Source organism: Motacilla alba, chromosome Z, assembly GCF_015832195.1.
Source record: "Motacilla alba alba isolate MOTALB_02 chromosome Z, Motacilla_alba_V1.0_pri, whole genome shotgun sequence".
Classification (NCBI taxonomy): domain Eukaryota; kingdom Metazoa; phylum Chordata; class Aves; order Passeriformes; family Motacillidae; genus Motacilla; species Motacilla alba.
This window is the reverse complement of record NC_052046.1, coordinates 54,128,992-54,156,385: the sequence shown is the minus strand read 5'-3', so window position 1 is coordinate 54,156,385 and position 27,394 is coordinate 54,128,992. Positions and strand designations below refer to the sequence as shown.

The 27,394-nt window shown below is 40.5% G+C and overlaps 2 protein-coding genes across 8 annotated transcripts in view; one reads left to right on the top strand and one right to left on the bottom strand.

Annotated features, from left to right (window-relative positions):
* Positions 1-3,816, top strand: part of FOCAD (focadhesin) — an 89,023-nt gene extending 85,207 nt beyond the window's left edge. For all 7 annotated transcript variants that reach the window (XM_038123655.1, XM_038123649.1, XM_038123650.1 and 4 more), the window contains 3 exons: positions 514-765; positions 1,957-2,032; positions 3,388-3,816. In XM_038123655.1, coding sequence (XP_037979583.1) covers positions 514-765; positions 1,957-2,032; positions 3,388-3,461 — 402 coding nt within the window. In that variant the 3' untranslated portion in view covers positions 3,462-3,816. The remainder of the gene's footprint in view (positions 1-513; positions 766-1,956; positions 2,033-3,387) is intronic.
* Positions 3,817-3,947: 131 nt separating this feature from the next.
* HACD4 (3-hydroxyacyl-CoA dehydratase 4) lies at positions 3,948-26,128 on the bottom strand. The gene is made up of 7 exons (XM_038123657.1): positions 26,038-26,128; positions 21,783-21,886; positions 20,778-20,905; positions 14,788-14,900; positions 12,304-12,410; positions 11,425-11,556; positions 3,948-10,715 (listed from the first exon to the last, which is right to left on the bottom strand). The coding sequence occupies exons 2-7, from the start codon at positions 21,877-21,879 to the stop codon at positions 10,633-10,635; spliced, it is 660 nt and encodes a 219-aa protein (XP_037979585.1). The 5' UTR covers positions 21,880-21,886; positions 26,038-26,128; the 3' UTR covers positions 3,948-10,632.
* Between the last annotated feature and the right edge of the window lie 1,266 nt (positions 26,129-27,394).

Sequence of the window (27,394 nt, the reverse complement as noted above, 5' to 3'; positions counted from 1 at the left end):
CATTTTAGGTCTTCCATTTAAGGACATATAAGCTGCTTCTTACACCAGAAGGACATTAATTACATTGCTGCAATATTTCCCAACCATTTATAGCACCACGAGGGTGACCATCTCTGATTTCCCTCAACAGTCAGGTTGCTATGAAAAAGTTATTTCCCCATTTTAAATGAGTTGTGGATCAGCTTTAATCTAAAAGATGATTTTAGAAGAGTGTGATTTTACTTTTCTGTATGTAGACATTTTAGTTTGAATTTATAAAGAGGCTTATGCTCTTCAAAGCATAAAAGGATATTAAGAACTTTTTAGTTCTTGCATTTTGAATTTTACCTGAATTTTTAGATGATTGTTTTAAGAGCAAGTCATCATCAGGATTTTGGTCTTGGGTTTCTTTGGTTGGTTTCTTTTTCAGATGAGTTTTTTTTTGTTGAGTTTTTTTGGTGAGGTTTTAAAGTTTTTTTTCTTCTTCTGTATTATTCATTTAATGAAGTGTATTTTTGCCTTCTCCCTGTTTAGGGCATAGATTTCCTTGTGTGGCTGTTTGCAGCTTCTGTTTTGGCCTGGGCTGACCATGGTGCACCATTACTGCTTGGCCTCAGTGCTGACTGGTCACTATGGAAACACCACATGGTATCACCAGAATTATATGAGGAACACATTGGCGAGCGCCCCACTGACAAGTTTGCTGTGCAAGAGACTCTCACTCTCCTTCCAAGTAGCCTTTCCCTTTTGCTGGCTAAAGAACCATGGAAAGAACAAACACAGAAGGTAAAACTGCATGTAGTGCAATTTGAGTAGCATCTCACTTGACATGAGAAAGCACCCCATTTTTGGTAGTCACCTTGGATCTTAGATAGAGCAGTTATTTATATTTTATTACATTTCAATTGTGATCTCACTTTATTTTTAATCAGATATGAAAGTAGTTTCTTAAGTAAAATTTGAGAGTTGCAAAAAAAAAAATAAAATTCCAAAGCTAGGAGTCAAACTGTTAAGAAAATACAACCGGGAGAAGAGAATTGGGAGCTGCTGGTAGCAAGTCAGTATTTTAAACACTGAAAGAAGGATCCTCTGCAGCTGGACACACCAAACTGTAAATTCAGAGCAATCAAAGATCTTCTTCACAGTTTGCAGTATGTGTCATTTATTTTGAAGTATGAGTTGGAAATAAACGTGGAAAATTGTGCCTGATTTGGCAAACCTGTGCAATGCATGTGTTGCTATATGTGGAAGTACTGTTATTGATCTGTAGATTAATAGTTAGCTGTTTTCTGCAAACTGGAATCTGTTGAGAACTGGTTTCTCTGAGCATGCTTCTGTGCTCAGAGTTACCCCTGAAGTCAGAATTCAGAATGTCAGAGGAATGCAGGGGTGAGCTGTTAGTATGCAAGTGCCTAATTAGGTTTTAAGGAAGAATGTGAGGCCTTGCCCTGAAAATCATCCTTATGAATTTAAGTACCATATTGTCATCCAGGCACCCTGCACTGCCAGAAAAAAAAAAAACAAAAAAACAAAAAAAAAAAAACCAAAAAAAACCAAAAAACAAAAACAAAAAATGAGAGAGGTCAAAAGAGGAACAAAGGCAATAAGAGTTCTGAAGTAAAACATTTGGACAAGAGACTGATAAGAAAGAATTATAGAAATAGGTTAAAGGTTTGAACAGGCAAGATGGAGGGAAACTGTTTAATGTGCCTTCTCCTTGCGAAGAATTATTGCTGACATAATGAGAAGGAACAAGGGGAGGTTCAGATCCAGCTATGGGAAGAATTGCCTTGACAGGGAGATGTACTCCAGGGTGTTTTGTTTACTTTGGGCAGAGGCTTCATTGGCCACTGCCTCTGGTTAGATAACTAAATTTAGCAGAAATCAAATGTTGTCTGTCAAACTGAAAATAATTCATTGTGTTCTGATACAGGGGCTCTTTTAATTCAGATTTTTTTTTCATATTTCTATCTTCAGTTTATTGACTGGCTGATCAATATGATGGAATGTCCTAAGGAAGCTTTATCAGAATCTACCATGGACCTGCTGAAAGGTAATATATTTTTAATTGGGTCCTCATTTTTCCATAGTAGTCAGTATAGATGAAAATGCTGTTGTTATAAGGAGTGAGATTTTGTCTTTGAGGTAATTATCACAGGTAAGTTGACATTCTTGTCTGTAACACTTTACATTTGCTGTTTCATCTTCTGATGCTTATGATGTAGCACTTAGGGTCCAAAGGACCTAGAAGTTCATCTAGTACACAAGCTTATTTCATTGATAGATCTACCTGTTGTTTTTGAAGTTACCCTTAAAAATAAGATGCAACATACTATTGGGAAATCCTCCGGTACTAGAATACAAATCACGTAGCTTAGGTGCAAGTAAAGACTGCAATGTGTGGAAGGCGTAGGAGGTGAACTAGGACAGTCTAGTAAAGGGGTCTGAGAAAAAAGGAAGGAGAAATGAGGGTTGCTGAAAAGATACATGAAAAGAAAGATGGAAAGCAATATGTTCAATTATAGTAGGAGTTGTAGCCCTAGCATGCATCCTATTGCTTACTTACATATGTAGGATCTGCGCAAGTCATTTCAAAAGGACACCACAAATACTCTCAAGTGAAGTAAGTGCACTTAAGCTTCTTTCCATGAACACAATGCACTTCCTTTGGACCATCTGATTTATTGGACCTAAACAAGGCTTCTTGAAATCCAGTTATTATTACCCTTGTTTTGATGTCTGCAGTTTTAGTCACTCTCTGATAAATTTCCCTGTAATGTCTGCTAACCTCCACCAGAAGCAATGCTAAGGGCCGTTGGAGAACTTCCTCTGTATATCAGAGTTCTGATATTCACCATATATTGTCAGTATGCCCTGATAGAGATAAGTCACTGTTCCCCTTGAGTTTCCCATTGTTTTTTTCCTTTTACATACTAGAACATGAAACTTCCATCTGAATAACTAGATTGTGACGAGGTTGGTTACTAGATTTTGTCTAAACACATGATTCTTTCAAACTGAACTAAGAAATCAGTGAGTTGCATTTCCAATCAGTGAATTGAGCAGAGGACTTCAGACTTTGTGCTTCTCTTGTTCCCAGTGCCTCCTATGTCCTGACTTGCATCATTGCTCACTGAATTTGAGCTTTCTGCAATGTTGGTTGATCTGTGTGCCTAAGTGATAGACTAATTAGAAGATGATGTGATATGATTTCAGTAGGAGATGTGCCACAAAGCAAAGGAAGGGCCTAGTACATCACCACAAGTAAAGGAATTACGAAAAGGGTCAATAAAAGGAGAACTAAACCTATACCTGGGCTAGTAAAATTACTAGGAAGAATCTAGAATTACTCTCACATCTTTTCCTTTGAATTGCACAACTTAATGTAATTTGTCCCTGTCTTCACAGTTACACTTCTGGCCTTGAGGTCTCTTGCAGAGTTCAAGAAGAAAGAAGTATGGACTAAAGCTTATGGGTGGTAGCTGCACACCGTACCTTATCCAATGAAGAAAACTGTCCATACTTGAAAACATAATATTATTACTCAGGCATCAAGAAGCTGTATTTCAAAGATACTTCCTATCACAAAATTTTTTATTGGGTTTGGGTTTTTTTTACCCTTTTGCTTCATCACAAAAATTCCTATGTAAAGCAATAGTTTGTCTTTAAGTGATGTGTTTTTGTTTTGCAAATGTGCTGAATCTAAATGAAAAATGCACATTCAGTTTCAATTGAATTGTTTCAGTGACATTTGGGAACCTCAAAAGCTGGAGTGAATATTCCTTTAATTTGTGGAAGCTTTGAAGGAATGGCTGAAAATAAAACATACTAGTAAAATTAGATGGATATAGCGTATTTATTAAAGTATGTTTTAGTGTAACAGACTTGGAATGAGCATTATTTTTGAACGGATAATCCTTCCTTTAGAAAAAACACAATGTTCTTGTGCAGTAATGACAACACATTATGACTATATAGTGTGAGCAGGCTTTCTGAAGAGGGGTGGTATGCATGTCAAGTTTGTAGTGGCTTTATAAAGATTGCTTTATAAAGAAATGAGTTGATGATCCTGATGGCTGTTGTATCGGCAGCTCCAGGACAGTTGCCATTTTCTTTCCACTTGTAACTGTTCTTGTCTCCTTGACACTTCTCTGCACATAATGAGAGTTTTTCCTCTGCCTCTAGGGAAAAGGGACAATATAGCAACTCCTTTCCATATTTATCATCTTAAGTAGATTAGCCCCTACTACTTATTTATTACTTTTTTCTTTCTGAAGGAATAGAGACTTTTTCACTTTGCAATCTTGCCAAGACAGGTATTTAAAGAGATTTTATATTTAGCCATCCTCCTTGCTGAAGTAGACAAAAATTAACTGAATATAATTGGGCACTGTGCCCTCATATCTTTCAAAACAGTACTGGTAAGAGCATTGTTGATTTTTGATCAGGAAATTATATTTCCATACATCTAGAGGAATTATCTTATTTTCAGGACTGATAACGTTTCCTCTGTTCAAGAAATTCTCCTCTGACTTCTTGGTCACTTGGTCTGTTCGCCCTGGAGAAGAGGAGACAGAGAGCCCTCACTGCCATTACAACTTCCTTGTGAGGGGAAGAGGAGGGGCAGGTACTGAGCTCTTCTCTGTGGTGACCAGTGACAGGACCTGAGGGAATGGCCTGAAGTTGTGTCAGGGGAGATTTATGTTGGATGTTGGCTGTTTGTCAGCTCACAAAGGTATGAGATTGGGAGTAGTAAAACTTGATAGAATGAGTTCCATGGAGTGCTGGCATGCAGAGCTATAGGCTGCAGGGCTGTAGGAGGGAATAGGCAAGGCAGGCAAGGCAAAGGAGTTGCATTGAAAGGCACAGTTTTTACTGTCATTCCTTGCAGATAGGAATAATGTGGTTGAAAGCCCCTGAGTGAGAATTAGGGAGATGGAAAACAAAGCAGATGTCACTGTAGATGTCTACTGCTGTTCACTCAGTCACAATGCTAGCAGTGATTATTTAATCTATGGGCAATGGGGAGAAATCTCTGGACCAGTAGCCCTTGTTCTTATGGAAAATTTCAGTTTCCTGGACATCAACTGGAAATGCCAGGCAACTGTGACAAGGAAGTCTCAGAAATTCTAGAAGTATGTTGAAGATAATTTCTTGCCACAAGTATTCATTGAGACAACTAGCAAAGATGTCCCCCCAACTCTCCCCCTGCCCCTCCCCATCCCCAACTTGCTGCTTTTGAATAGGGAAGGAGAAGATAGGATTTTTAGATGGCTGTTTTGGCCACAGTAATCTGGAGTTTAAATGAGGAGTTTAAATTTTTTGGTGTAAATGAGATGCAAGTTAGAGTTGCTATCCTAGATTTCAGAATAGAAAACCTTAAGCTGCTCAGGAAGCTAGTTAGCAGTCCTCTGGGAATCTGATTTTCAGGGCTTAGAGATCCATGAGTGCTGGTCCATTTTTAAGAGCAACCTTTTAGAAGCACAGGAGGAAGCACAGTGCACTATGCCAAAAGTCAAGCAAGAAGGGCAGAAGAGGAGCTTGGCTGAACAGGGAACTCCTCTTGGAACTCATAAAGAAAAGAATGATCTCTGTAAGAGAGGTCAGGCCTCACAGGATGATTTCAGAGCTGTGGTTCCCATGTGTAGGGAGAAAACACAAAAGTCCAAAGCTCAGAGTTGAAACTGGCCAGTGTTGGGTCAGATTAAAAAAAAAAAGAAAATCTGAAAAGAAATTCTGTGTACGTTTAGAGCAAGAGGAGATCTAAGGAAAATACTCAACCAATTCTTAATGAAGGTAGTCAACCTGAAAAAATGATGAGGAAAAGGCAGAGGCATTATAATGCTTTTGCACCAGTCAATAACGTTGATACCTATTGGTCTGACCTGTCCTCTCAGTTAGAGAACAAAAAGTAGCAGTGACGTTCCATTTCTGGACACTGAAACTGTAAATGAGCAGGTTTATCAATTTCATCTTTGTAAGTCCGTGCAGCCTGATGGGATTCATCCCAGAGCACTGGAGGAGCTATCTCTTGGGAGTCTGGGGGGATCCCTGCTGATCAGAAGCTGGCCAACATTAATCCAGTTTACCAGAAGGGTGCAAGAAAAGACACAGACAACTGCAGACGTGTTAACTTCATTACCAGGGAAAATTTACCAAGATCAATAGTATCACTGGATACTACTGAAAGGCATTTAAAGAACAATACAACCATCAAGCACAGTCAACATGAGTTTGCGAAGGGAAAGCCCTGAGTAACTCACCTATGTTACTCTTCTATGGTACTCTTCTATGACAGAGCCACCCACCTAGTGAAGCTTTTGATACTGTCCCTTAAAATATCTGTCTGAACAAGCTGTTCAGTGGTGAGATGAGTGGGTTCATGGTGCGCTGGTTAAAGAACTGGCAGAAGGGGGTACTACAAAGAGTTGTAGTGCAGGGAGCTGACAGTCATCTGCAGTGTTCCTCAGGTTTCAAATCTAGGGCCAGTTCAGTTCAAAGTATTTATCCATGGAGGCAGGAGTTGAATGCACAACGTTCGCTGGTAATACTAAACTTGAAAGTTGCTGTTCACTTTTGAGGGACAAGAGACCTTGCAGAAAGAGGTGGATAGTTGAGGATTTGACTATGATTATTGGCATGAAATTTAACAAGTTAAAATGGTGGATTCTGTGTCTGGTACAGGTATAAGGTTCCTGATACAAGTCTAAATGGGTAGAGGAGTCACTGGACAACAGCCCTATATAAAGAGATCTGGGAGTGCTGGTATCTCAAGGTACAAAGATTTAAGTTCAGAGAATCACAGAATTATTGGAGTGGGAAAGGTCCTCTTGAGGGCAACACACTTCTCCTCATTGGCTCCTCCACCACTTGCATTAATAAGTTCTCTTTCAGTATCTGCAGGAACTTCCTGGACTGTGTGCTGAGCCACATTGTGCCTCCAACAGTTATCAGGATTGTTGAATTCTCAGAGGAGGACCAGGGCCCATGATCTCAAGGCCCATCTCCAGTTGCCCATAGAAGGCCTCATCAACTTCCTTGTCCAAGTCAGGTGGCCTGTAGTAAACACCCATAACAGTGTCACACATTTTAGGCTGTCCCTTAATTTTTACCCATAAGCTCTCAACTCCTTGTCTGTCCCTGGGCAGAGCTTGATGCTCTTTCACATAAAGACCAGCTCCACCACCTCACCTCGCTGACCTGTCCTTTCTAAAACGTACAGAGGAATCCATGACAACATTCCAGTGGTGAGCTATCCCACCATGTCTCCGAAATTGCAGTGAGAGCATGACTCTGTGACCACACATAGATTGCTGTTTTTCTTGTTTATTCCCTGTGCTCTGTGCGTTTGTGTACAGGCAGCTCAGGGAGGCAGTTGAGCATCCAGGTTTCCTAGGAGGAGTGTAAGAGGATTCCCCATAGCCATATACACTCTCGATGTGGTTAGCCCTAAGACTCTCATCTTCAGGCAGCCAAGCTTACTCTGGTTGGCATGGCCCACTACCCAGGAAGAAGCAATGGCATGAGAATTGCCACTTTGGACCTCAGCCAAGTCGTACAGTTTAAAGCCCATCTCACCAAACTCGCCAGTCTGCTGCAAGAGTTTCTCATACCCTTTTTAGACAGGTGGATCCCATCCCTTCCTAAGAGGCTACAATCACTGAAGTACAACTCATTGTCATAAAAGCCATTGTCTCAAACATCTTTTTGCCTGCCCAGTTCTTAGCTTTTCCAGGAACTTAGATGAGGCATTGGAGCTGAAGTTACAGTGGTCTTTTGTGGTCACACATGGAAGGCTGACTGCCTCAGTCTCTTAACTGCCTGCCCCAAGTTACCTCTGTACCAAAAGGAGGTGGGGAAGTCTTCTGTCATGAGCTCCATGCCTTTTTCATGAGGTTTACACTGGGGAGACCTCTCCATAGTGAATTTTAAAGAATCCTTTTCCTATTCCAGCCTTTTACCCAGCTGTAAGACTCAAGACACAACTTTTTTAACATAAAGCAATAAACATGGTTTTATCTGTGATAGGTTTGACCTCAGCTGGCTTCCAGATGTCCATTCAGCCCCATCTCCTCAACAGGGAAGAACATTCAATCTCCCTCCTCCTCCTCAACAGGACAGGGAGAAAATAGGATGAGAAAGTTCATGGGTCAAGATAAAGACACAGTGACCATTTACTATTCACTGTCACAAAAACAGATTCAACTTGTGGAAGAAAAATTTATTGCCAATTAAAAATAGAGTAGGATGGAAAGAAAAAAAGGCAAAATTAAAATCACCTCCCCCCATGCCTCCCTTCTTCCTAGGTTCACTTTACTCCTTCATTCCTGCATTTTCTACCTACTCCCTCCGCAGGCAGTATAAGGTGGTTGTGGGGATTGCATTTAGGTAATAAATCTTAATCTCTGCTGCTTGTTTGTCTTCTCACTGTTGCTCTGATACAGCATGGGGTCCTTCCCATGGGGCACAGTCCTTCATGGTTTCTTCTCACAAGCTGCAGCTCTTCAAGCACTGCTCTAGCATAGGTCCTTTCCATGGGGTACAGTCCACTAGAAAAAGACTACCTCAGCAGGGGTACTTAATGGGCCACACTTCCTTCTTTGCTTGTGTGGGCTCTCCATGGGCTGCAGCTTCCCTCAGGGCACAGCCACCTGCCCCAGCCTGGGGTCCTCCACAGGCTGCCGTGTGGATATCCTTCTTGTGCGTTTCTCCATGGGTTGCAGAGGGACAACCTGGTCCACCATGGCCTTCTTCATGGCCTACAGAGGAATCTGCTGCCGTGCCTAGAGTAGTTCTTCCTCTACTTCTCCACTGACCTTGGTGTCAATGTACAGAGCTGTTTCTCTTACCTTTTTTTTACTTTTCTTTCTGGCAGCTGCTGTGTGACATTTCTTACATTTTCTTAAGTTTTCAGAGAGATGCCATGCCGTCATCCTTGCTGTTTGGCACAGCAGTGTACTGCAGTGGCTCAATTTTAGAACTGGCTGAAACCAGCTGTTTCTGGCATGTTGGATTGAATTTCCAAGGAAAAAATGTTCATGTTCAACTTTAGCAAGCTATATAGTGGTTTAATATGGACTTACTCTGGCTGTCTTCAAAATTGTCATCTTACTCAGCTGCTCTATATGTTTCTTAACACTGTTCACACTTGAATCAGTTTGGGTCAGACAGAAGCCCAAAGTAAAAAGACTCCTGTTTCTCTACTAAGTTCCATTTCTGTTTGCAGTGGTTTGAAAAAAACTAATCCAGGGCTGACACTATACTATTCTAAGCATGATCTTGTTCCTTATGGTCTGTAAATATGTGGTGGTGAAAATAGTCTGCAGGCATTGTCTGCCACATGTATTAAATAAATAGAAATTATAGCAGGTGACCTTTCGTAACAAATTAATTTACCTTCTCTGTTTCCTTACAGAGCCTCTTAGGCTGCATGGTTGGAGAAGTCATACAGGCAAAAGCCTCTTCATCTTTTAACAGTATTTAGTTTCTCTTTAAATATTACTTTTTCTCCTACTCCTATTAACTAGGCTCCCTTCCCACAGTTTTCAGTCAGCTAAAAAAATAGCCTCAAAAAAAAAAAAACCCCTTTTTTCCCTAACATGCTTGAATTAAAATGTAAGTGATAATCAATACAGATGAAACATCAGAAAAGCTCCTGCCAGTCTTTAAGGAATTATTTGGCTATTCTTGCCTGTATAATCCACTGGGTTGCTGTGTATATTCCTCACTGACAACCTTTGAAAAGCCTATGTTCTAGTTGCACTCTCACAGTTTATCCTAGAGAAGTATGAGGAGCAATACAATTGAGTAAAATGCCTAGAATTTTGCACATGGCTTTTGACAGTCATTCAGTTCCCTTTTAGGAACAACATATTATTTGACCTGACTACATCACCCTTCTTTTGCACATATCTGTCTGCTGTTCAGCATGGAAGAAAATCATTGTGGGGGAAGAAAGTGACATGCCAAACACATGATTACAAATGTTTATTTCTGACTCTTAAACATCCCCTTGAATATACAGTAGATAAGTACCTTAACACTTGCCTTTCTGATTTAGCTGCATTTTCTGGAACCGTCTTTTGATAACTGAAGGATGGGACCAGAATGTGAAGAATCCTTAGTGAACGCCTGGGTTAATCAGCATGTTAGTCTCTAAGTTGCAAAGGTTCTGACTTCTACTCCTTGAGAGATTCCAGTTCCAGCCAATTTATCATTCATATGTGAGGTATATACAGGCTGGCCTAGTATAAAGCAATCTTACAGATTAAATGATATTGTCATTACAGAATAAATGATATTGTCATTACAGAATATCTGTAGCTATAGATAAGAACTAACACTGAAATAAGGGTGTGGCTGTGAGTTGTGGCATGCTTCAATTTTTTCAGAATTCTGTAATATCTATTAGAAAAAAACCCATTAATTAAAAAAACTCTGGTCACTTGAAGTCAAAACATTCAAAAGTTTTCAAAAGCTGCTGTATTTTTGAGGTGCATTCAAGAGATCTGCCTTTTCTGAAAATTCTGCACAGCCAGATAAAGTTCAAGCAAAGAGGAGTTTTGCATTGAGAAATCTTTCCAGTTTGTTTTTAACTATGATGTGCAGCAATCCCCTAGAAACGTATTTTGTCCTTCCAAACAAAATATTAACTTAGCTTCTTTTGTTTTTGATGTTGCCTGTCCCTAGGTGTGCCATTCTCTCAGAGAAGAGGTTCCGGATGATAAAGCACATACCTGAATCAAAACACAAAACAGTGTAAGAACAAAGGAGTAGAATTCAAACTGTCTACAATTTATTTAGAAGGAACTGTAAGAGCCTTCATCTGGCAACCTTACACAGTTCCTTCCATGTACATAGGAACAGAACACTCCATCATAAAGATGAGATCCTTCAAATTCACATTAAAGCCATGACAGACCAAAGACTTCTGTATGATGTAGCTTAATTCAGTTGAAATTTTTCCAAAGTGTTTTGATGAGAAGGAGAAGGCATCTGTTCACATGCAAGTTTTGGAGTGGCTTTGTTTTTTCATCCCTTTAAATAATAATGCTGTAAAAGTTTTAATTTAGATATAATTTTTCATCCCAGCTAGGAGTGAGGAACAGTTGCACAGAACCAGTGTATGATCAAATGGGTATTGATTAAAAAAAAAAAACAAAAACAAAAAAGCAAGTTTCACTGAATAGCTGTAAGGCTAGCATCACTGAAACAACTTCTATAGGTTTGTGTTTTAATGCACCACAGGCATGGTGTATCTTGCATATTTAACTATTTGTATTTGAAAGATACTGGAAATCAAAACAGGTAGTGATGCTAGTCATCTGCAGGAGATGTAGCAGAGAGAGTTAGAGTTTGTGAAAGGCCCACTACAGATTTGATTTTTTGTTGCAAGGGCATCCCAGTTATGTTGAGACCCAGCTCTCAGGAACATGAGATACTTACCTGCAAAGAGCACTAGCAGGTACATTTTCAGAACATAGGGGAAATAGATTGAGAAGGTGAATGGAAATGGTAGCTTGATGGAGTATGTGCCAAAGGATTCAAAATAAGGCAGTGATACACAAATTGCAAATCCTGTAAAAAATGGTAAATTCTTAGTCTAAAGGAAGCAGAAGATCATCAAAAGCTTAATGAACAAGTGAGTTACCTTTCAAATTTTATATATATATATATATATATATATATATATATATATATATGTTTTATACATATATGCATTCATATACATATGCATGTTTTCTCCTTGAGTTCAGTTTTGTAGGTTTGGGGCTCTAAATACTAGAATAACTGCTCTAAATACTAGAATTAATAAATATATCCTATTCACTAACAAGTTCTGTCAGAAACTTTTCACTGTGTTCTCAGTGAGCAGAGTTCTCAGTGTAAGTATGATAACCTGATAAGTATGGCCTGAGCCAGTAAGGTCAGCCTCAACGGGGGAGAAGCTTTGGAACTTGCTGTCTAATATACTCAGTCTGGAAGGGAGGAGTCCATATGTCTTTTATGAGGGTATCTTTCTGCTTTACTTAGACAAAAAGAACATTCTCCCAGATTTTTAAAAACTTAACACCAAGCAAACAAAAAACTCCTAAAACCTACCAGACACACAACCCCAAACCCCAGATAGTCCCTACTAAAGAAAAAATAACAGAAAAGAGAGGCAGAAGTGACATAGAGGTCAATATGAAGATACATGAACATTTATGACAGCTTTGGCAACTTATGAGGAACTATGTTAAAAACAGACGGCAATTGAAGTGATCATATTTTACTGAAGAATATTAAGGAAGCAAGTGGTTGGTACCCTTCCCAACTCCTTACCTTTAGCCAGAACTGAAAGGGGATAAAGTGGGATGCACAATGAGAAGTTGAGCCATGTTAGTGGTAGGTAGTATATGCCCATCCTTGCCAGCATATTGTAAGTGTACCTGCAATAAGAGGAAAGGAGATAGGCTCAGAGGAAATGATAATGTCTTTAGAATTAAGATACACTATTGGAAAATTCAAAGGAATTGCAGAAGAGCTTGAAGCTGTTAAAGTAAATTTCAGAGCCAGCAACAGTTTTTGTTCAGACTCCAATGCCTGAAAGTAGATGGTTCAGTTTTTCAGAAGATTTACCTGTGGTGCTACCCCCTAGAGCAGGCAGTCAGCAATACAGCCTTCTAGACAAAAAGTTCTATCAGAAACCAATTCATACTGGTCCATCAGAAAATGGATTTCAAATGGGGGTGTTGCAACTGAGAGGGGCAGGCAAAATATCACTGTTGCTTGGGACTGAGACAATCCTGATTTATGACTGAGCTGATTTATTCAGCTGAGCTAGCTGAATCACTGCTGGAGAAGGTTAAACAAGAAGGCAGTTGCAGGTACATAACCAGTAGTACATCTGTCCCTCTCCTGGACCTCAGCAGGGGTAGTAGGTCCAAAAAAGCAGTTGCTCACCAGTGTACTGCAGCATTTTATTTTTACAGTGGCTGCTACTGTTGCTTATTGGGAGAACAGAATACTTAGTACTTCAGTCTCCAAAGGTGAACTGATCTTGGTTTGATCTTAAAGTGGTACAGCAGCTCTCCAAACGCTGGAGAAACAGGTCTGATTGCATTTTTGGTCAGCTGAAAGACTTTTTGCACTGTGAGCTTGCTAGACTTTCTGACAGATAAAACTAGTGTTAAACACACTTGTATTCCCTTTTTATTGATTAATTTGATTAATTCTGCATCACACCTGGACTGTAGAAGAGTGTACCATTGAAAATGGACCCTTGTCTCTCAAGGTTGCCCTCTGCAACCTCAGGATTGTCTCTATTTTTTATTATTGTTGTTCTTAAGGCTGAATCTCAACACAATGCAAAAAGGAAACAGCTACTCCCTCTCTATACATTTCCATGGGCTGTTATGGTATAAACAGGAAAGATCACAACTTGCTTTCAGTATATCACTAGCCATGATGTATAATAAATAGTCCTTCAGAGAAATTTATGTCCCTGAAACTTTATGTGAAAAAACTTTTAATACTTCAAGAGTAGTTGGCTAAGGGATGGGAGAGATGCCTATGCACTTTTAGACATGAATACTTCTTTGAGATACTAGGACATGTCATGGATGCTATAAGATAAATCAGGTAAGAATTCTAAATGTGTATGAGTTGTACTATGGTTTATTTGAATTGGTAATTTGCTGCTATAGACCACAGGAGCTTTCCTGTTAAACAACTTCTGTTACTGCTGTGGTGTTTAACTCTGCTCTTTAGCAAGGGTAGAAACTAATGATTGATCAATGGTGCTATTATGCACTGACAAGACTTCACAGCCAATATTGTTTATACTGTTGGCATTTCTCCAGCTGCACTGAACCCTTTCAGATTAGGTTCTACTGTTTTAGTTTTACGAACTTCAAGAAGAGATGGGAGGGAACTATAATCAAAATAATTAATACAAGCAGCAACCTATTAAAATGTATTTAGAAATACTCTGAAGCTGACTTAAAATCTTTATTAATTCTCTCTGACACTTTCCTGTTTCAGATCTCTTTTATAACGTAAGTTTCTTTTGCTGCCTAAAAACATATTCTTCAGTCAGTGCCCTAAGCAATATATCTAAATTAGCAGAAAGGCATTTTATTGGGAAGAAAAGTTTTGCTGTGATACATGGGTTGCTGTGAGAGCTGTGTCTTCTTAAAATGCTTCTTAATTCTGTATATACATGCTCTGAGTCTACAAACTGAGGTGCATAGAGGCTTACATTACATATGAGAAGTATGTGTTGTTCTTGTGGTGTGATATATACCCTACTACACCAAAACTCCAAGTCTCCTGCAGCAGGAGTAGGAGCTCTTAACTTTTTGGAAAGCACAGTGCAATTAACCAGAATAGTCTTTCTGCCTTTGTAAGAAGTTCTGCTGGTGCTGCCTTACTGTGCTGTCAATGTTGGATCAAAGTGGATAAAAAATAAAATAATAAAGCAACAGGATGGTAATGGCAACCAGGATCATTTCAGGAATTGCTTTCTCCAGAAGGTAGTTGTGATTGCCTTCTAAATTTTTGTTTAAAACATCAAAGCCTCTGAACTACAAATGTTAATGCAGTCTGCTAATGCATTACTCTATTTTACATCTGTAAATTACTCTGCGTCTTAACCATGTGCATTTTTGTAAAAATCATTAGATAACGTAAAATTTTTTATATAAAAATGGATAATACACTTTGCCAATTTTGAAACAATTAAATGAGCCTGCTGCACAATGGGGGTACAGTTCAGCTGGCAAGAATAACCTGCTTTCCCCTCATGGTTTTGATGTGACTCCTTACCTGACCACATCCAATAAATTCCAAAGGAAAAATAAAACACAGACGACATATTTCCCTTGAACTTCTTCCTGACTGTTGATCACGACAAATAAAATAATTATTCTCTCAGTGATCTGAAAAGAAAAGAAAACTTTGAATTCAGTTAGCACCTTCTCTAACTGTTATTTCTGTGGCATTTTGGCAAAAAAGGAGGCCACAAATGGATACAGTCTTCTTTACACAAAATCAGCAGTGAATATTTTGTTTCATGGCCTGCTTTTGTTCAAGGTTCTTCAGCAAAGAGAAGTGGACACTGCTGGCTGTAGCATCAAAGACCTGTTATGGTACATGTGGAAGCTGGCTTGCCAGCTTGGGATGACTTGTGTTTGTAGCCAAGGAAACCTGTGGGTGAGCCCAGGGAGGTCATGGAAGCAAGGACTACTCCTGCTGCGCTTGACTACCTGGAGGGCTGGCAGGGATAAGCTTCCTTGCTTGTAGGCTGTGTGGGAGGCAGTAGGATACAGAGGGCGCTTCTTGAGGGGAAGCATATGCCAGAAACTACTAATCTTACACTCCCAGATCTGCTCCTCATATCTTGGAAATCTGTGTCCAAAGGAATCTCTTTCATGTAAGATTTGCAGAAAGAAGGAGGAAAAGTAGAATTCCTTATCTTTCTTTCCATCTTATTCTTGGTTACGGGAAGTGGGTTTAAGCTTATCACTTACGTGAATGATTGCCATAGTATTTATGTCCTAGCATTTTTCTAGTGGTTGAACTTTATCCAACCCACAAATGAAAAGATAAAGTGGATTAAACAGGCAGTGTCTCCAGCTTAAAACAAATACTTTGGTAATATTAAAATTCAAGAAATTTTTTTTAAATGCGTCTTTTTGCAGCTTTCCTGACAACTTTTCTAACAGTATCCATGCCCTGCCCTGTAAAGTAGATTAATCAGTACTCCAAGAGTTGCCAAGCTGTCCCAGAACAGTAACAATTCTGATTTACACTCTATTTGAAAGTGTTGAAGCAGAAAACATGCACCTAAGCAATTTGTATGAACTGATGTAGCTTAATGAGATTGGATTTTTTTACCCAATGCCATGTCTTCCATAAGGCATTTTAGTTGTAATGATTTCACAAGTTATGATGTCAAGTCAGTTAAAAGTTACAAAATTAAAATGGAATACCAAGGCTGTTTTTTAAAGCATTATTATTCTTCATTGGTTTCCCCAGACTCCTGCCTTAAACAAAGTAAGAATTTTGCCTCTAAGCAAGTTTTTGTGGTAGTTTTGCTAAGTAATATTTACAGGTTCCTGCATGGACCATTCTGGCCACGAGCTTTCTTTTTTCGCAAACCACATCTGTCAGATAAAGCAGCCTTCACTATTCAGCAAAATTACGTCAGAGCAATTTTTCATACAGAAAGAGAGCATGTCTATCCCCCAGGGATCTGGTTCCTCACCTTGGAAAGCACTGAGAGGCCACAAAAGCTAAAAGTGGTTTTCCTGTTTCTCACCCTCCTGTGACTGTCATCTTGTGCTGCTGATCCCATAGGTCCCTAACTGAGGAACTGATTTTTAAAAAGGTCAGATATTGGCAGACTTCTGTACAGATGGGTCAGGAAACAGAAAGTGAGAGGTAATATGCCCTGTGTTTGTACACTGATACTTGAGGTACATGGCAAAAACATGGGGGAACTGCAAGTACTGATGCAGATCTGAAACCAGATAGAACAGAGATACAAGAAACACGGTAGGGCGACCATCACAAGAAGGAATCAAAACAAAGGTAAAAGCCTTGTGAGCACTGGATGGAATTGTGTGCTGGAGAGAACAGATAAAATAGGATCTGAGTTAAAATTGTTAGATGCAGAGTAGTAAAGAATGAAGCATTGGTGATGTGGGCATTTTGTTACTGACCCTAAAATCAGACTTGAGATGTGGAGCGAAGAGTTCTGCACTTTTTAATACAAGAGCTATTTCAGGGATTTGCCACAGGTAGAGACCAAGGACTTCTCATGATAGTGAAAAGATGGACATGTTCTTAGATGTCAGAGCTGGAAGATTTTCCAAATGGTCACTCACTTTTCAAAAAATGGCTAGGAGGAAATGTGCTAGAAAACAGCATGGGGTAAATGATTGTGATCCTACCCCATTTTAGTGAAAGAAAGGACAAGCAGCAGAAAGATAGTTACCATTTCAAACTCCAGTTTCAAACAGATGTGTGCTGGCCAGTGACAGAATGACTACAGAGACCCACAATTCAGCCTTATAATCTGGAAGAAGCTATGGATTTTCTTCTCTCCCCAGGATACAAGCAGAAACATGATGCAGTGATAACCACCTACCTGGGGTTCAGCAGATTTCCTCCATCAGAGATTCATAGTGGGGAAGGGGAGCAATGGAGGCACGCAGCTTTGCTAATTACACATGAAGGGACCCAGTAATCAAACTATAAAGTATGTTAAGCACCTGCAAGAACAGGAAATTGGACATGGCACAAACTGGTCATCTTGAGGTATTTTGTTCCTGTTAGACTGTGGTCTCATCTGGCAAGCAATGAGCTGCACAAAGCAGCCACCAGACACTAAGGCTGGAAGGATGTGGCCTTGGTCTGGAGCACATCTGTGGGGCAGGACACAGAGCTGGCTGCTCAGGACAATTTTGATATCCCTGTGAGGACAGACAGTGGCATCCTACCTCCTTCTCTGCATGCATCAGCAGGTCGCCTGCCTGCTTGCCTTTATTCTCTTTCCTTTCATAGTACTCCTAGCTTTAGGTAACCCACACAGATCAAAGGTAAATGCAGAGGTTAGTCAAAGGCTGGGAACATTTTCTGCAAGTGAAGAGGCAGGGTGTTTCTTGGAGAAAAGTAGTATGTTTTGATATTGTACTGATATATATACACACATACCTGTATGCATATATACATGGAGTCATATACATTTATAAATACACACACATATACACACGTAGATAAAATGCATGTGCTGCTGCTCAGCTGTGGATCATTTCCTGTATGGATCATCTGTCCTTGCATGGATGAAGATGTGATATTCTCTGTAACTATTCTCATGCTTTAAATAAAAAAAAAAAAGCACAAAACTACAAGTCCTACATTTTCACATTCATATAAAGGAAGTATGAGCTGACATATCACCAAGCATAAATACAATGTTTTCAGTTTTCATTCCTTCTTTAAAATCAAATTGGAATTACCTTCCTTTTCTGACAATGACCTCTCATAGGATACAGCAGGTTCTGTGGGGTGATTGAAGTTTCTGTCAGATAGAAGGCAGATTGAGTTTTTTAATCAAGTAAGTGAAACAGAGCAAATTTGGCTAGAGAAAATAGCACATTCACTTCCATTTTTAATAACCATGACCATGCAATTTCATAATGAACCTGAAATGCTTTTATAGTTCTTCAATTTAGTGTATATTAACAAAAATACAACAAAAGAAAGCGAGAAAAGTGACACTAAATATTTAAAAAGTTTTAAAAAGTGTCTTTATCACAAAACCATAGTACATTGCTTTTGGTTTGGTAAATCCAATCTGTTTGCACAGGATGAAGAACTGCTCTTTGTTTCACAAAAACACCAGTCTTTTCTTAGACTCCTTGCTATGGTACAAGTCCTTTCAGCCTTTACTCCCTAGCCAGACTAACACATTTCATTACCTTCTGTTTGGGTGGCGATAATGACATGGCATGTTCTCCTGCCTTCCTCCAATTATTTAAGGTGTAAATGGCCTGAGAGATGTCCCTTTGCACCAGCTTTGTGACCATTCCCTGCCTCACCTTACCCCAGCACATCCATCACATAGGACTCATCTTTCTTTCATGATGTGAGTTGGCCTTGACCTGCCTTGCTCTTTTCAGATGCCTGGTGGCCTGAGACTTTGTCCCTCAATGAGTTTTTCCAGAAGACTCCGAGTTTGTTTTTCCACTATCCGTATCATGTATCTCAAGGTGTTTTTCTTAAATGCCACTAAACCACAACAAATACAACAGGCAGAAATCTTTCACTCAAGGATTCATTTACATCTTGTATTTGCCTACAGAACAACCTGCCACCACGAGGCCCTTTCACAGCTTGTTTTATTCAATGTTAATTTATACCTCCACCCATGTGCTTCCCTGACATTGCCTGAGCCAGCTGTTCTCCCATCCTAGTAATCACCCCAAGTGAACTTCACTGTGGATAGGCATGCATGTGCCTATTAATGAGGGATGCAGACAGGGGTATGTTTTAAGCTCTCAGTTGGAATAGGTGGTGGGAGCACAGAATCAGGCAGCCCCTCTCAAATTCCTGCACCTTTATCAGTGCCTGGACTGTGCAACAGTCTAGTAAGCTGTAGCAAGATAAACATCTCTTAACCAACTGTCCTTCCCTAGTTCATTGTGGAAAATGTACCTTTTTTTCCTTCCTAAGAGGCAGTGAAGTGTGACGAGGCATGTGGGATTAGTGGTGGCACACAGCTGCTTCACCTACACTCTCCGCAAAAGAGGGTAACCCACAAGACAGCAAAGTCTCCCCCAAAGACCTTATGTATCTTGTTTGGACAGCATGAGTCTGCTGCTAACATCAAGGGAAGAGAGTTGTTCATGGTGAGAGTGCAGTTGGGGAAAGAACCAAGTAAGGATCCAAAACTGTATTTGGTGTGAGGTGAACACTGAGAGTCACAGTGACATATGGTTCCCTGAGCCGCCTCTCCATGTTTTCCAGGACAGCACTGCACAAACTGTACTGCCCCAGAAAGGTCACTGTTTTCTTGCTCAGAATATCCGTTTCATACTAATGTCATTTGTGGCAAAAGAGAATAGTGTTTGTGCAGGCCTCCCTGATCTCTGCCTTGTGTAAGTCTGGCAAGGAAAGAAACAGACTATGTCAGGGCTGGGGAATGTGTAAACTCTGTCAGGACAAGGCTTGCTTTAATGACTTAAGAGCAGGGTGCTCTTCTTTCCAAGACATGTGAGATTTGTTACAGGTCATACTGGATAGGAGTCTTCTTTCTCCCCTAGATTAGCATCAAAGCCTGTGGATTTAGGCAAGGAAAAGCAGTTCTTTACATTTTGATGGATTTGCTACCATAATTAGGGAGCAGTGTAAAGAACAGAGATCTGTATTAGTCAATTAGTTAATTAGTTATTTAGACAGTTAATGAAGACTTGAAAAGAGGGACAGTTTTACCCATGAATACATCATTTGACAAAAATGGGCTATCCAGAAAACTAAAAACACAACTAACTACCCTTGGTCTTCTGCCTTCTGACTGCTGAGAGAAATATGAGGTTCACCATTACTCAAATACTAAGGACTGAAAGGTTTGAAAGTAAATTCAAGTAATTATTTACCTTTTTCCAATGCATTAAGAAAAAAAAATAACAAAACCTGATATTAGCACCCAAAAGGAAAAAAAAATAGCATGGCAAGGAAATCATCAGAGTACCATATTTCTTTCTGCTATAGCATGTGATGTTTTGGCTGGTTTTCTGCCTTCAGCTGAACATATGACAAACTACTAGGGAAAAAGATCAGCTTGGTTAAACAGAGAACTTACTGGAAGTCAGGGAAAAAGAAGAGAGTGCATCACCCCTGGAAGGAGGGGAAGATAACTTTGGGTGGACTACAGGGATGCTGGCAGATTATGAAGAGAGAAACTTGAAAGGACCAAGCCTACCTGAAGCTTAATCTGGTTACTGCAATTGGCCACTGACCCACTTCTGCTCATGGCCACTGATCTGGACATTTTCTGGGTCCATGCTGGGGACCAAGCATGGGGTACTTGCTATTCAGTTTCACTCGAAAAAATTTGACAGGAGAGTCCTTTCCCAACCAGCCCACTTCTAAGGAAGCAATTCCTGCAGTTAGGAAACTACCAGGAAACCAGGCTGCCTGGGAAGGGTGCAGATGCAACATTCTGGGTAGCTCAGCCTGGGCTTGTCCCCAGGGGCAGCCATGGCTGATGTGTGTCGGTCATGAAAGGAGAGCTTTGAGAACAAACTTACCTGCAAAAACCTGGGGAGGAGACGGCTTTTGTCAATGCCAATGAGGATGTGTAGGATCTCCAATACAGATAACAACTGGCAAAGGCGCATTACAAGTCCTATGGAGTGAAATGTGTCAGCCAGTGAATCTAAAGGCAAAATTAAGAGGAAGATTAGAGGATGGTTATATAGTTAAAGTCTGGAGCAACTACTGGGTTTGCTTTTATGCTATCATCACTGGAAATAAAGTTCACACTGTACCAAACTTCTGGGTAGCAGAAGAAGAGCTTCAGGGAGTGGAGGAGGCAATCCGCTCCGTGTGTGTGTGGCTCTGACACAGAGGCGGGAAGCTGAGAGAAGAGTTAAATTCCCTGTACTTAAAGCATGGGCAAACACTGTGCAGGATGTGTTGGTTTAGAGATACTGCTTTAGGGTATTTCTAAATAGGAGAAAATGTTGAGGAAATGCAGAAAGAATTTCTAAACACTAAAAAATGTTGAGTTCCTGCCTGTATCTGCACTGCTGAAAAGAAGTAGTCCAAAAAGTAGGCATTTTATATGCCTACGACTATAAGTAATTTTAAATTTCCAGTCACTAGTTTTCTATTTTTGTGTCATAACCCCAGGCAACAGAAAAATAAATATATTGTAATGTTTTAGGAGATAGAGAGTCATGTGTGATAACCACAAAGATATTCTCTCCTGGTGGCTTCAGTAAGATTAATATTTGCCATAATGACTGGACCTAGTCATTAAGATTTATGTCTTATTCAAATGTTACTAGCATGCCAGTGAATATTAAAGTTCATTAGCAAAACAAGAGCTGCATTCCCAGTGTGACAAGGGTAGAAGACAGGCACAAGTAATTTGTTCAGCCTTTTTAATCGGGTGCCTTTCTGATTGAATTATAGTCCCTGGTATTGGACATATACATGTTCATAATCTTAACTTTATCTCTAATGTGGTATTTCTGTGTGTCTGTCACTGCCGCTTAAAATGTCCAAGGAAAATAGAGAAGGAGCCTTACCTTTTCCAAATGTCACGAACCTGATGATCATATTTGTAAATATCCAAGAATGTCCACAGAACTGCACTAAGTCATACACAAACAGATACATGTTCATGGTAAAGCTGTGGGAAGTGAAAATAAGAAACTGAATGACTTAAAACAACATTGTAAGAAATTGCACCCTCTTTGGACATGTCAATAAATCAAAGGAAAAGAGCTGAAATTGAGAGCAGCCCTGCCAAGAAGGACTGGGTGTGCTGGGGGATGAGAGGCTGGACATGACCCAGCCATGGGCACTCCCAGCCCAGACAGCCAGAGGTGTCCTGGGCTGCATCCAAAGCAGCGTGGGCAGCAGGGCCAGGGAGGGGATTCTGCCCCTCTGCTCTGCTCTGCTGAGACCCCACCTGCAGGGCTGCATCAGCTCTGGGGTCCCAGCACAGGAAGGACATCAATCTCTTGGAGTGAGTCCAGAGGAGGACCAGAGCACGAGAGCAAGATGATCAGAGGGATGGAGCACTTCTTCTGTAAGGAAAGGCTGAGATAATTGGGATTGTTCAGCCTGGAGAAGGTTTCAGGATGAACTAATTGTGGCCCTCCAGTACCTGAAGCAAACTTAACAAGATGTAGACTTTTTATAACAGCATGTAGTGACAGGACAAGGGAGAATGGCTTTAGACTGAAAGAGGGCAGGGTGAAATTAGATATTAAGGAAAGAGTCTTTACTGTGAAGGTGGTGAGGCACAGGTTCCCCAGAGAAGCTGTGGATGCCCCATTCCTGGAAGTGTCCAAGGCCAAAAGAAGGATGGTGTTCTGAGCAACCTGGACTAGTAGAAAGTGTCCCTGCCCATGGCAAGGCTGTTGGAACTAGAGGAAGCTGAATGGAACTTAAAAATTCTCAATGTCCCTTCCAACCCATATCATTCCTTGATTCTATGAAATATAAACTAATCAGTATGTGTGTCTCTTGGAGGTCCCAGAACAGAACTCTTTCTAATGGATTAAAGGCTCCCTTTCTTGCTATATTTAGGATATGCTCATAAAAATTTTCAGAGTTCCCACCAATCATTAGGGTGATCTGTGGCCATAAAGGGAAATTTGTGCCTCCAGAGGAAGAAGTATCTAAACAAAGATACTCCATTAACTTCTGGATTCAAGTTGCATTTAATAAACAAAATCTCCTGTGGAAGAAGACTAACTTTTGCAGCTATTCTAACCTAATTTTCATGGACAATCTGACTTTTTGCAAAACTTCATAAGCTCTGGATATACCTAATTTCCCATAAATGTATTTTCTTCTGGTCTAGTCTGAAAAGAGAGGTTTACCTGTCCTACAGCTGTAAAACTATTTTTTAGGAAATTAATTTGTTAATTTTGTACTAGAATTTATCTCCTGTGTTGGACCTATTAATTTCTTGCCCTAGTAAGTAGTATTCTCTTCAAGTTGTGCCTTGATCCTGTGTGTTCTTGTGGTATGTCTCTGCCAAAAACCATCATTTCATTTGTATCTATACATTAACAAATGGAATAAATTTCTCTGTTCAAAAATATCTAAATTTGATGAATGCCTATCCTTCATTCCTAGCATTGGACCACAAGTAACAATACTTACAGAATTATTTAAATTTATCTAGATAAACTGATCTTCTAAATTTTTATTGTAGGTAAATTGCAGGGAGGCCATGAAAGTGCTTGTCTTTCTCTCTTCCAGTTATGTAGGATGACAGCTATTCACATCATCACTTCTATAAGCACAAAAGATTTGTGGGAATAAAATATTTCCCAAAAGACATTCTTGTTCTTTGATACTGTAAAAATATGACATATAAGGACCCAAAACAAAGGAATCTATTCCATATATACCTTCCTTTTGGGAAAAGTAGGATACAGCTGAATGGAACTAAAGTTCAGTGAGATCAATTAATATTTAAACCAAATTCCATCTGTTTTATTACTCAATGACACTTTGTTCCATCTTGTGGTAAGAAGTTGGGAAACTGCATATTATAAAAAGACAAAAAATTAAGAACATTGCTCTGTGTTAAGAAACAGCCTTGTTACTGGTTGTTACCTTGATACCTATCCATCAAGGTATTTTTGTATGGAAGTTACAAGAACAGACATGAAAATCTTGAAACTTTCCAGTCAGCAGCTCCACCACTCTTTTGGTCTGATACTACTGTGTGGGCTTTGCACTGGATGCAGGCTGAGCATATGGCTTCTCTCTTCTGAAGTTTAGTTCGCTACAGTTGTCTGTCACCCTCAGAGCCTGTCCTTCAGTGATTTGGTTGTATTTTCCAAACTCTTCCTACATTGGCTGGCTAGAAAACTGTTGTTTTTGCAGTTCTTAAGGTACTTAATCTTGACTAAACAGGGAGTAACGTTTGTAAACACAGCCTCACATTAGTGTTTTGGCAGTGTGGGAGCTGTTGCACACTAGAACACATCATCTTTAAAATATATCAGTCAGTGATTGCTGAAATGTGTACAGACTGTTGACATTAATGGAGGGCCCCATGTTCCCCAAGGAGTGTAGGGATGTGGTGCTGGGCAGCATGCTGGTGTTACATGGCAGACAGACCCTGGCCCCAGAGCTGCTAGCGGCACAGTTCCCTCCCCTGCTGAAACTCTCCACTGTGAAGAAATAGCCCTGATCTGAGATTGCATCACACTTTTTCAGCCTTCTTTGTTAATCCCCTCACAAAAGGTACCTAAGACCAAACAAAAGGTCTTCACAGAAGCAAAGAAATCTGAAGACACTGAAAGGTGATTTCAGTGTGATAAAAGGGAAGCTGAAATGTAACTTTTCACCAAGGTCCTTCTCATCCAAAAGCTGACCTCTTTACCTACGGAAACAGAAGCAGGCCAAAGATAACCTATTTCCTTGTCCGAACAGCTCTGTGTCACAAGACAAAATTCAGGCATCTGTTTCTATGTGAAATATGAAGGGCAGAAGAGATGGTCTTTATTTAGATCCCATGCTCCCATCAGTTCACAGCAGGGATGACTCCACATTTCACTCCCAGAACCTGCTTCTGCAGCACTGCTGCAGACAAAACACGGACTATCCACCAGGTTAGGTTCCTGGGGTTCAGTCCCTGAGCCTGTCTCAGACTTGCTGGCTAGTCTTCCAAACTTCATTTGGCCACCGTAGTGCCTGACCTGCTGCCTCATCTTTCCCTTGTAATGTGATTTGATTTAATGCATTCAAGTTTCTTTCATTTGAAGGCATTGCTGGGGGCGGGGGAGGGTGGTCACAGCACATTTCAGTAATCTGCCTACACTGATGACAGGAAAAAGAAACAAACATAGCTCTTGCAGGAGACATGGACCCAGAAGGCTGCACTTGCTGTCTGCTGTTTTAATTGTCAGTTTCACCTTATTTACTATGGCTGATTTTATGCCAAATACATTGAAATGCTAGGGATGCACTTATCATATGTAATATCAACCTTGCTTAGCAGAAAACTTATCTGCTTTCTCTGTGGGCTCAAAACCCGGAAAACTAGATGAAATGTAAGAAACGTCAGAACTAGCATACAGAGCAAAGATTTTATCATTTTAGTTGCAAAGCCTGATGTATTTCCTTGGGCAGAAATTTCACAAAGTGTAACTGTTGCATTTTATTATTTTTATCATAAAGGTCTTCAGTGTGTCTCTTTGGTAACTATCATCCAAGGCAAACTAAAAGGTAGGTGTCCTCAGTGTCTGAAGGATGGTCAGGACCATGCTTGCCCATGAGCTAAGGTGATAGCACAGCAGAGGCACCCAGATCAGGCCAGCCCTTGCCCCATCTGTGTGTCCCCTGCAGGGTGACAGGACGAAGGCCACACTCAGGTTGCTCTCAGGGTTGTCCCACATGGAGGATCCCACCCAGGCCTGTGTGCACAGTGCACTTTCCTGCCCCTCAGGACTCCTGTGCTTCGCCGCCTTCCCATGTGCCTGTGCTGGCTGACCACACATGAGGAACCAGCCGCCACACTGAAACCAGAGAGCAATGTTCCTTTTTTTTTTTTTTTTTCCCTTAGCAGGCAAGATCTGCTAGAAAATTCCCTCTGCTGACATAGTTTCCTTCTAAGTCACATTAAGTCATGTTGGTCTGAACTTCTGTGTCTTCCCCTTCCTACCCCTGACAAGCTGCAAGCCCTGTAGTTCAGGAAGAAGAGAGCTGCTGAGTACAGCTGCTGTACTTTTCTCCCACATGCCACCCCCTGTTTTTTCCCCTCTCCTTTTTGCATTTGAGCAGTCTGTGTCACCAGCACTCAAGAAATATTACCTGTTGCAGGGGTCGGATTGCTGCTGCTGCTCCTGAGCTTTCTCCTTTTTCCTCTCTGCAGCTGCAACAGCTGTTTGTTGGGAGATCACCCCTCCTCTTTCCTCTTACCCCACCCCACGACGTCACCGTATGTAGCACTAAGCAGGAACACCACTGCACTTCCCGAGAAAGAAGTTTTTATGCCCAAATACTTGCGCTGCATTTGCCCTGACTCTCAGCCCAGCCCAGCACAGCCCGGCCTAGTGCAACCTAACCTACCTTACCCTAACCTAACCTAACCTAGCCTAATCTAATCTAAATTGGTTTCTTGCTGTTGTACCAATAAGCTAGTCTGTAATTCCACTAATTTTATTTCTTAACCCAGAGCCATGTTCTGAAAGATTACTGGAGGGAAGAAATGCAAAATTATAATGCTTCTTTTATGCTTAAATCACCAGCACTACAGCAGCGCTATCAACTCCATCAAATGAGAAAGAAGGATAGGCACACACCCATTCTTTAAATTATTTCAGATGGAGGAAGGAATTTTCCACTTATTATATAGAAATATGTGGGGTTTTATGCCCCTGTGAAATTTGGACATTACTTGCAGAGTGAAAATATATGTCCATCTGAATTTACTTCTACCTGAGGTGTCTGGGATATCTCAGCATAAATCAGATGAAGAATACCCTAACTTGTTTATAAATTCCTTTCTGCCAATAAGTAAGTTTTACCACAGGCATTCGTGTTGAAATCACCCCCCATCCTGCAGTGAGATTTGAAATTTGATGCTGTAAGTGAAGAGCACACTGAAGACGTAATGAGCATAGGATGTTGTGTGTAGGTACAAAATGCTGGAGGATAAAATGTCTCTTACTGGGTCTCATCCCCATTGCAAGTGGCACTGAGCTCCTGGCCGGGTTGTGCCTGTGGTGTACTGGAGAGGTGTGAAATGCCTCCCTGGCTAGTGAATGACTTCCTGGCAGGCAGAGAGGGACACTGTGTTTTCCATGGTTGTCTCCACCTGAGACCTGAGCACAAGGGTCATATAGTTACAACTGGCTTTCCTGCTATATGCCAGCTTACTTTCACTGCTCCAGAATCATCTTTTTCTAGGCTAAAGAATTCCTTTCTTTCTCAGGAGGAAATAATATATCAGTGTTAAATAGAGGGTTAAACAATCAAACATACCACTGTTGAAAGGCCCACCCATGAACTGCTTACTCACTCCCCTTTGCAGCTGGACAGAGGAGAGAAAATTTAGCTAATGGTTCATGGGTTGAGCTAAGGACTGGGAGAGATCCCTCAGCAAATACCATCATGGGCAAAACAGGCGCAACTTAAGAGATATGAAATGAACTTACTACGAACAAAT

Bases quoted from the DNA above. Each gene is read 5' to 3' on its own strand.
- HACD4 (XM_038123657.1), bottom strand. From the start codon at position 21,879: ATGAACATGTATCTGTTTGTGTATGACTTAGTGCAGTTCTGTGGACAT. The intron at 14,901-20,777 runs GTAAGTTTGTTC...TTTTCTTTTCAG, and splicing joins TCCTCCCCAGGTTTTTGCAG to ATCACTGAGAGAATAATTAT. The intron at 12,411-14,787 runs GTAAGGAGTCAC...CTCTTATTGCAG, and splicing joins AATTTATTGGATGTGGTCAG to GTACACTTACAATATGCTGG.